We start from the raw sequence: 9,144 nt of genomic DNA, 5'->3' as shown, positions 1-9,144 counted from the left end.
AAAAAAAAAAAAAAAAAATGAAAGTGACTTCCTGAAATATGATCAAGTAGTGGGATATGCGAGCGGCGCTTTAGGAAATCCCGGCGACAGCTGATTCAACTCCGTGCGCTCTCCCCATTCACAGACGGCCGAGTCCAGAAGCTGCGTGGCGCGTTCAAAAAAACCAAAAAACAAAAACTGAGCAACGGATAGAAAATAAAAAGCGAGCGATGAAAACATTGACAGATACACAAGCCGCTGTTGTCTCAGTCGCCCGCTGGAATGACATCAATTCCGGGGCAATTACTGGAGAGAAGTGTTGTCTTATGAGTGAGGACCATGTGCTTCAATGAGAGGCTCCGCGAGGTCCTAAAGCCACCTCTAGCGCCCATTATCAGTAACTGAGCAGCGGCAAGGTAGCAGAAACTAACACAGCACTTCCGGCTTCAGCTTTCAAAATAAAGACCCAAATAGCCTTTATGACGCAATAATGTTTGCAGCAGAAGATTGAAATAGAGTGTATGTAATGTGAAATAACTTAAATGGAATGCTGTTTTTAATGTTATCCTCCTCTCCTTTGACCTATCATAGGTTAAACAATGGAATACCACCTGATTATGTTAAGATTGCTCATGAAAGTTCATGATGTTGACTTTGGAAATAGTAGTTTCTGTGCTTTTACTGTGTATTGCAGTTGATTGCTAAAACAGCTAGTAGCTGAACCTCTTTGTATCATATCATATACGGCATATACAAATGTTGTGATGATATGTAATGATACATGTTAAATACACAATATGTTTTGGACCTTATGCCGTCAGATCTTGTGATTCCTAGATTGAAGTCAAGATTATTTTGTCAAATTACACGCAGAGTCCTACATGTTACAAGTTGAATATAACCCATATTTCATTTTGCTCTTCACAATGACTGGAAGGTGCAGGTTTTATTTTGAAGGCAAGCTGCTCAATTTCCGGTCGCTCTCTTGGTATCCCTCGCTCCTAAGTGCTTGATAGGCGCACACGTACTGTACCATAGTAGCCCACACTGACTGTACATTTGAATGATATAGTCTACACAGCCTTCACTCACAGAAGTTATTATGGATACATGTTGTTATTCAGGCAGAATGACAACATGCTGAAAGCAGCATTGTGTGAAGAAAAAAAAAATCTGACTTGCAAATCCATTTGAATCTAATGGCTCCATGCATGGAAAAAATATTCATGAGACCCACAACCAGCTCCAGATTCAACTTCTTATTAAGGCACTGTGATGCACTAAAAGATTACTGCTTGGACCTATATAATGCACATGGCCCATTCAAACACTAGACGTAAATCAGTTGTGCTCTTCAGTGTTTGCACTCATGGCCATCCACTTCAGGAGAGAATGTGTGCAGAAAACAGGCTGACCATGGAGGCTGGGTTCCTGAAAGCTTGTTCTCCAGCAGCTTGAGAAAATTAAAGTACAGCCTTTCAGGAACAGTCTGTCTCCCAGCATGGAGACTGGAGGTAAAGTCACAGCAGCACATCCAATTGCTGCCTTACACCGTTTGAAATATAGGAACTATAGTGTGCAGCCTAGTGTCATGAAGCTCAGAAACCTCCATTTCTCAAAACTCTTCCTTCAGGATCAAATATGAATGGAAATAAAAGAAATACTGAGGAGTATTTTTTTGCATGCTGATTTGACTGGAACTCAACATTCGGCTATGGGATGTTACAAAGAGCTGATCTTTTGCTCTTTTTAAGAACCAAGGGGAGCTTGGAGGAAGATGATAAGGTGCAGAGGGGAACAGGCAGTAAAATAGGACTTTCTGTCAGTGTGCTAGGACAGATAGTGCTCAATAATAAATCCCAGCTTCATGGAAGTTATTCCATCTAACCTGTCTTATTATGTCCATGCAGTTTGGTAAAAGACACACGAGTGACAAGAAATAACTTTTATAGTCACATTTTAGAGAAAATTAAACAAGCCTTCTAAACACAACTCCAATATAAAATACATACAAAATACATAAAGTCAATTATGTTTTATGTTACACTGAATAGTAAAACCATTGTAAAGTTCAATAGAGAAAACCACACACTTTATAACCCTCCTCAAGCAGCAGCTATGCTTCAGAGTTGTCTTATTATACTTTCTAGATGAAATTATTCATTTTAGAAAGAAGAAAACAATTATGAACCACAAATGCTGTTATTAATAATCTACTCCCATCTAAATACACACATGCATGTGCACTGACACGAAATAAGGTTTACAAAAACAGCCAGAAGCACTCGTCTGTCTTCTCCGAGACATCAGTGCAAATTTAGATGTATGAAACAGCTGGACTATGAAAGAACTCCAACTTAAAGGCTAATGAGAACAATAACAATTAGGAATGATGAAAAGAGCATCTGCTCTGTTGTCTATTATTCCAAAAATAAATATTCACACGTCTCACTTTTGATTTATGCCCAGCTCCATCATGTTGTGCATCAGCACTCTGAGCACATTCTCTTTGGATCAAAACACACAAATCTAAATCTGCAATGGCAGACCCCAGTCCATCATGAGACAAAGACAGAGACAAAAGCTCCATTCAAAATCGGCACTGTCCATTAACAGGGCATTTCCAGTGAGAAGAGGTCACATTCCTCCATCTTACAGCTAATAGCTGGCACTGAATGATGGCAGAGCGCACTTCAGGCTTCTTTCTGCTTGTTGGTTGTATAATGAGGATGGTGAGTGAAGACTGTCCTGGATGGGACTGTGAGGCATAATGAATGATTCTGTCTTATATCACTGCTTCACATCACATGAGATCATGTGAAAGTGGCTGCGTGAGGACATCAGCGCTTTATCGTGCAGGGAGAGGTTACTCTGCATCCCATTACATGAAGTATTCTGGAAAGAAAGGCAATTTGCAATCAAGAAACAAGATAACGCTGATACACTGCATACATCACTGGTTTAGATGTTACATCAAAAGGGTATCAGTCAGTGTGCTTACCAGGTGATATCTGATTACAACCCATGCAGAATGTTGAGCCATGATTTCATACAGTGCATCCATTTTGACCATCTTTATTTGTAATGGCATACCACAAGGGCAGCTAGGACAGCTGAATCCCACACATAAGCATCTGTTTTTCTCAAAAGAAAAATCTATGGCAATCTTTCAAAACTCCAGAAGATCATTTAACAACGTTGTTCTGAAGATATTTCAAGAATCTTTTCATGAAGGACCGTTGAATCAAATATATTTAGTTTACTGCACAATAAAAAAACATTTTTGATGGACACCTTAGGGGTCCTTTCTGGATTTGTACAAAATTAAGAACTTTTTATTATCATGTATATCTGTGTTAATGTTATATTTATGTTGTGTCATACAAAATGAGTAAGGACTTTGGTTGGGTTAGAAAATATAGTAGAGTCACAACAAGGGAAACAGTTTAATTCTTTTTTATATTTTGCTTTAATAGATTTTTTTTATCCAGATGGGCAGAAGAGTCTTTGAAGGTTCTGGAAAAACCTTCAAAACAAAGGTAAATGATGTTAAAGGACCTTCTGGGTTTCTGAAAGACTGCCATGGATTTATTTTTCAGAAAAACAGATGTTAAGCTCTGAAACTCAAATGTAATGCTAATACACAAGAGAAAAAAACAAGGGGTTGGTTATATCATGACCTACACTGACATTTTAATTCATATTCAGCACTGTCAAAGAGCAAAGGTAACTGCATCAGTCTGTTATACAATGCTACAGGCTTTGCATGTCATAATCTTCATCTGTTGTGCATCATTCAGCTGTTGCTCCTTTGAAGAATCTGATTCAACAGTCTCTGCAACAAGAAAACAAAATACTCAGATTACTAAAATGCCTATGACAGAATGAGGGCTGTAGATCAACGGTCTAGTTCTCAGAAAAGCAAAACACATTCTCTCCCAGCTTCAGATGGGAATCAAACAGTCCTGTACAGAAACATGGTCCCTGCCGTCCTCTCACCCACACTGTTCAGGTTTCCAGCTCCTCTTTCAGGACCTGCTGGATCTCTGGCTTTGGCCCTCTTCGCGTGTGTTATCTGCCACAGCAGCAGTGTAGGTGGAGCAGCTGTGTGTGGGCACCCACACTGTCTGCAGCTCGGCTGAATGGTGGCACTGCACTGTAGCTCTCTCTGCCACTGAAGGGCCTTTTGTTTCACGAGGAACACAGGCCTCATACACTCAGCACAATGAGACTGTTCACAGTTTCTCTCCATAATGAGAGAAAGGATGTGGGGTGCAGTGTGGAAGAGAGAGACTAAAATTGCTATAGCAGTTCAAAACCTGTTCTGTAAAGCGTGATAATTATTGACCGTGCGATAAAAAACAACAACTAATAATACGCCTACATGTTGAAAATGCAGCCAAAGTATAGTTTTGCAAAAGTTTGGCAACAGCGACCTCTGGTGGAATAATAAAGTCATTGTTCTAAAAGCACAGACAAGCTCAAGAAATGTTTCAACAGCTTAAATATTTAGTGAAATGTGTATTTAATAATAAGCAAAACTTAAATTTTCACCAAATTTACATCTATACTATTTCTTTGCAATCAGTACGGCAGCACAAAATCAAAGATCACCTCTAAGACGAGTTACCGAAAGTAAAGAGTGCACTTAATAACATAAAATTGTAACATCAGAGCACTATTAAAGGGGATAAATACCCTAATCACGGTTAATCAGAGAATAAACCTATGCTGTGCGTCCCATCCAACCCCTTGTTTTGGTGTCTGAGGTTTTTGTATTAACATGCCTTAAGTTCAACCTCATTGGTCCCATTCAACACCAGTCTGTCCAGTTAACCATAATGGAGTTGGTAGGCAATTTGAAACCATTATTTTCAACAGCTGCCCTGCTGTGAAGAGAGAAAAAGCTGCATCATTACTGCAGCCCTTTAGTGTTGGCCATTAGTGCAAAATGTTTCACCCTTTGCAAGGTTTAATTGAGCTTGTAGGAGAAAGGTGTGTTATTACTTGCTCAATTGTGTGTGAGTCAAATTCACAATTAATGTTCTGTTCAGTGTCTCAGGCAAGTAGCCTATTTGTTAACACTGTGGAGAGATGTTTTGAGGTTATTTGCTATATTTCATATTTTCAGGGATTTGGTGATTCAGTGCATCATTTTTGCATACATATTTATTTATAACAACTTCAAGGAGATACATTTACGCAGGTTTGGTGCTTAAATAGTAAGATATGACCACTAGAAGAATCTGTCTCTTTCCAGTAATGGAAGATGGATCTTGTTCTATGTAACATATTAACCCCTATGATATACAGTTGTTTTCTCCCTTACGTAGTGTTAAGGTATGAAAATCATCTTAATCCACAGTCAGTCAATATCATACCATATGTTTTGTATTTGCTTTGTTTAACTCTCATTGACTTTCGCTGAAACTATTTGATGTTTACACGGTGAAATATTCAAACCCAACACATTTTTGATGGTTTAATGTATCTGTGTTTTGACAAAAACATATAGGGATTACCTTTTTGAAAAGTTCAACTCGCTGTCTGTTGGTCAAACACTCCTCTCTCTTCTTCTCTTCCTCTTTTTTCCTCTTCACTTCTGCAAGCGTACTGTAACAAAATTAGAATTTCACGTGTATCTATTTATTACTATGATTTATTACCATTTGTCAACCAAGAACTGAGTCACATACAATTATAACAAAAGCCTTTGTTACGGTTGAATGTAATCATTTCTGAATGTTGGGATACGGTCATTCACTTTCCATGTAACTTGCAACACTATAATCTGTAGTCAAGTCAAGTCAGGACTTGACTGTATTCCGTATAAATCCACAGTCTCACACCTCCCTCTAATATTTCTTCCTAATCAATAGATGGATATGTCAGGAAGGAGAAATAAACAAGTAAAAATAAACAAGTGAGGCAAGGAAGATAAAAAACACAATTAGAGCAAAGGTCTTGGCAGAGAAACAAGAACAGCTTATTTTGTATAGAGATGTTACAGATACCAGCCTTGCCTTCACATGTGAAAGCAATACAAGAGATAAGGATGAATCTGCCTACAAAGTAGAAGCATCTGACAGTGCGCCATGGTAGAGAGTGAGATGGAACTCACCGCTTAGATCTGAGCTGCATCTCTCTTCCAGTAATGGCTCTATCTCTGGGTTTGAAAAGGTTATCTGGAAACACGAGCATGCATGCAAACACACACACACACACACACACACAGTTCTGAATGAGTTGAAGACTCAAAAACATGGCAGTGAATCACTTTTTCAGCTTTTCTTGGAGTTTGAAAAGACGTAAAGAACAGACAAGATTATTTAACATAAGGACTGAATTCCACCTTCTCTGCTACCTTCATTTAATGAAATATAAGTTTGTATCAAGAACTGTGAATAAAGGTAATAAACCCTGATTAAAACATCAGTGAAGTAATTGGATGTTTTAAAACTCCCTGAATTGGTCTAAATCTGTCACTTTTCCAGCTGTCATTGACCCACTGGTGTATGTTTCTGTTATGGCCAGTAGAGGGCAGAAAGAACTATAAAATCTCTGTCACAAATCTTTAAATTCTTTATTGTTTACTGTGCAGGCTGGTACTCTGAATGGAAATATCTTCAGACAGAACACTGCATCGAGAGCTTAATGACATTTGAAGGACACAGAAATATTTCCAATGAAATCCAGTGCTGCAGTCATGAAGCCATTTGTTACGTATCTTACTCTAAGTGCCATTTATTGTATTTAGGCATAGCTTAGCCTGGAGTGCCAGTTTCTTTCTTACAGCTGGCCCAAAAATAGTTTAGATGATATATTAGGATGTAAATGTCATTTTTCTTCAGATTTATCAGATACTGGCCTGTTATGCAATCCATAAAATACATCTTTATGATTGCCTTTGTATATCTTATTTATGCTATTTTATTTATCAATTAAGCTTTTTCTAGGTGATTTCTGCAAATGTATTCCTGTACTTAGTTGTACAGAGTCTTAATGTTCCTGTCATTGAGTAACAGTGGTAGATCACCCTGTCTAAAACTAGTGGTAAAGGATTTTATTGGATTTAACACCCCTTCAAGCAAAACATAAACATGAATATATGTATAATTGAGCAACATGTATGAAACAACACATATTTGCTAATAACTATGCCCTTGCTCTTTGTTCTGTGCCTGTATGTGTGTGATTGGTCATGTGGCAAACAGTCACTGCAGCTGTAATGGACAATGGGCAGTACAGTGGATGAGAGAGGTGAGGGCAGCTGTTGGCACAATACCATTCAGAGAGGTAGACCGGGCACTGTGGACTCTCCTCTGCCTGAGAGCAGCATTCGCCTGTGGGTCTACTGAATCTGCCAGCTCCCTCCTCTCATGTGTCCTTCGCTCTAGCTCTCGCACTCTGCCACGGGAACGACTGATGAAGTCTGGTCTGGACCTCTGCAGTGCTTCCTGCCAAAACCAGAAACATATTGCTCTTCTTAACAAAACATTTAAGCCCAGCCCAGACTATAGCCCCGAGGCATCCCATGGAAAACACCAAAGCCAATGTAAATACATCATTCACTTTTGCTGACATTGTAGTGTATTTGAGTGGTTTCCAGCCTGGGGGTGGAAAAGTCCCAAAGGGGGTTAGGATAAACCTGAGGGGTCAGATAACTAACAACATAGGAATTTAAAAACAGAAAATGTTTTTTCCAACTTTATGAAAATCAAGCAAGTCACCGTTTGGTTATACTGGTTGCAACATACAAACATACTGCACGCTATAAATAGATACTGCATTGCTCTAAAGGGTCACACAAATCTTATTAATCTTAACTAGCTTAATATTCTTATTTGGAGAATGAAATCCCCAAACTTTTGTATTATTAGCTTAAAAATACCTCTGAACTCACCTGTAGAGAAATAGTTTCAGGTGACCTTTTAGGATCAGGACTCAGTGAAACAAATGCAGCATGAAGATGGTTGTGGTGCTGGACTGAGTTTTGATCTGGACGTGGCTTCATACATTTCCCCTCATCTGTCACTACCAAAGCAGAGAAAATCAAATTGTTTGTGTTTCATAATACACCTGGCTCGGTTTCACATGCCTGAGCGCAATGCACAAATGCCCAATAGCCCTCTGGGCCTGCCATGACATATTACTTCTTGGTACGAATCAAACAGGCACAGTATGTAAGAGCCAAGGAATTTTACTGTAGGTGTATTGATTCAATCAAAGATGTAGCTCTGAAAAGAAAGTGTTGAGCTTGCAACATTTTCACTCATCAATGATCAATGATTTATAAGGGTAAAAATTATGATTACATATGAGGGGAAGAGAGAGGTAATAATACCAGTGTTTCCCTGAGGTGATTCAGAGGAGTCCTTCTCAGAATTGCCATTTGGTGTTTTCTTCTTACTAAGTTGTCTTTGGAGTTTGATATTTGCTATGATCGCAGCTGCATTGAGAGCCAGCACTTCCTCTGGAGACTGATGTGAGTGGGGTTCTGAAACGCAAGGGGACTTTGATGTAACTGAAGAGTAAGTAAAACAGTGACAGTGGTTGATATTCAGCTACGATTTGGCAGCTGTGCACCACAGGCAGATTTTAACCCAATTTCATGATGCCTTGCCATTTGGAGGTTGATTGTATCAAACATTGAATTTAAATGATGTTGCCTCAGGCCCCTGTAATTAATTGATGACACTGTTAATGGATGTAATTAAAGAGTAATTAATAGTTTTACACAGAGAAAAGATATAATGAATAGAGAAACACACACTCGCTCTGCAGAAAACTCCCTCCTCATATTACTAATTCACCTGAATATTCAGAATACCAGAAAACAATAGCTTGAGCTAACAGTTTTTTTTTTTTTTTTTTACTATTTTCCATAATACAAGGGGCAATTTGAGTCACACTTAAGTCACAAGAATGAGGACTTGCAGGCAATTTTTAAAATCCTGGACAAATAAAAGATTAATAAGACAGCAACATTTGCATGACCCCACATATTACATATTTGATTATGTATCTAAAGGATTGGAAGCACTTGCAACTAGATATGCAATTGACTTATGTAGACTTGTAACGTGACTTGGACAAGATGAGATAAGACTTGAAGTTAGATGAGAAAAACAACACTACTCTCTTTGTACATTAAATATGAAGCTA

At 38.5% G+C, this 9,144-nt stretch overlaps 2 protein-coding genes across 3 annotated transcripts in view; both read right to left on the bottom strand.

Moving 5' to 3' along the window:
• Positions 1 to 1,978: 1,978 nt before the first annotated feature.
• On the bottom strand, positions 1,979 to 8,002 carry LOC118326284 ((E2-independent) E3 ubiquitin-conjugating enzyme FATS-like). Of its 2 annotated transcripts, XM_035659273.1 has the most exons (5): positions 7,883 to 8,002; positions 7,265 to 7,436; positions 6,101 to 6,164; positions 5,502 to 5,592; positions 1,979 to 3,814 (listed from the first exon to the last, which is right to left on the bottom strand). In XM_035659273.1, the coding sequence occupies exons 1-5, from the start codon at positions 7,991 to 7,993 to the stop codon at positions 3,776 to 3,778; spliced, it is 477 nt and encodes a 158-aa protein (XP_035515166.1). In that variant the 5' UTR covers positions 7,994 to 8,002; the 3' UTR covers positions 1,979 to 3,775. The 2 variants fall into 2 exon arrangements, with proteins under 2 accessions (XP_035515166.1, XP_035515157.1); XM_035659264.1 differs by lacking the exon at positions 1,979 to 3,814 and having other exon boundaries at positions 5,135 to 5,592.
• Positions 8,003 to 8,069: 67 nt separating this feature from the next.
• cunh10orf90 (chromosome unknown C10orf90 homolog) overlaps positions 8,070 to 9,144 on the bottom strand; it is a 5,176-nt gene continuing 4,101 nt past the window's right edge. The window contains exons 3-4 of the mRNA XM_035669348.1: positions 8,324 to 8,476; positions 8,070 to 8,077 (exon numbers count right to left, since the gene is read on the bottom strand). Of these exons, the coding sequence (XP_035525241.1) occupies positions 8,070 to 8,077; positions 8,324 to 8,476 (161 nt within the window). The remainder of the gene's footprint in view (positions 8,078 to 8,323; positions 8,477 to 9,144) is intronic.

This window comes from Morone saxatilis, unplaced genomic scaffold (genome assembly GCF_004916995.1).
Source record: "Morone saxatilis isolate NCDOM2014 unplaced genomic scaffold, NCSU_SB_2.0 Contig1, whole genome shotgun sequence".
NCBI lineage: Eukaryota > Metazoa > Chordata > Actinopteri > Moronidae > Morone > Morone saxatilis.
Note: the sequence above shows the minus strand (reverse complement) of the source record. Positions and strands in the feature narration are given on the sequence as shown.

Bases quoted from the DNA above. Each gene is read 5' to 3' on its own strand.
- LOC118326284 (XM_035659264.1), bottom strand. From the start codon at position 7,993: ATGAAGCCACGTCCAGATCAAAACTCAGTCCAGCACCACAACCATCTT. The intron at 7,437-7,882 runs GTGAGTTCAGAG...TGGTTTTGGCAG, and splicing joins CTGAAACTATTTCTCTACAG to GAAGCACTGCAGAGGTCCAG. The intron at 5,593-6,100 runs GTGAGTTCCATC...ATTTTGTTACAG, and splicing joins ATGCAGCTCAGATCTAAGCG to TACGCTTGCAGAAGTGAAGA.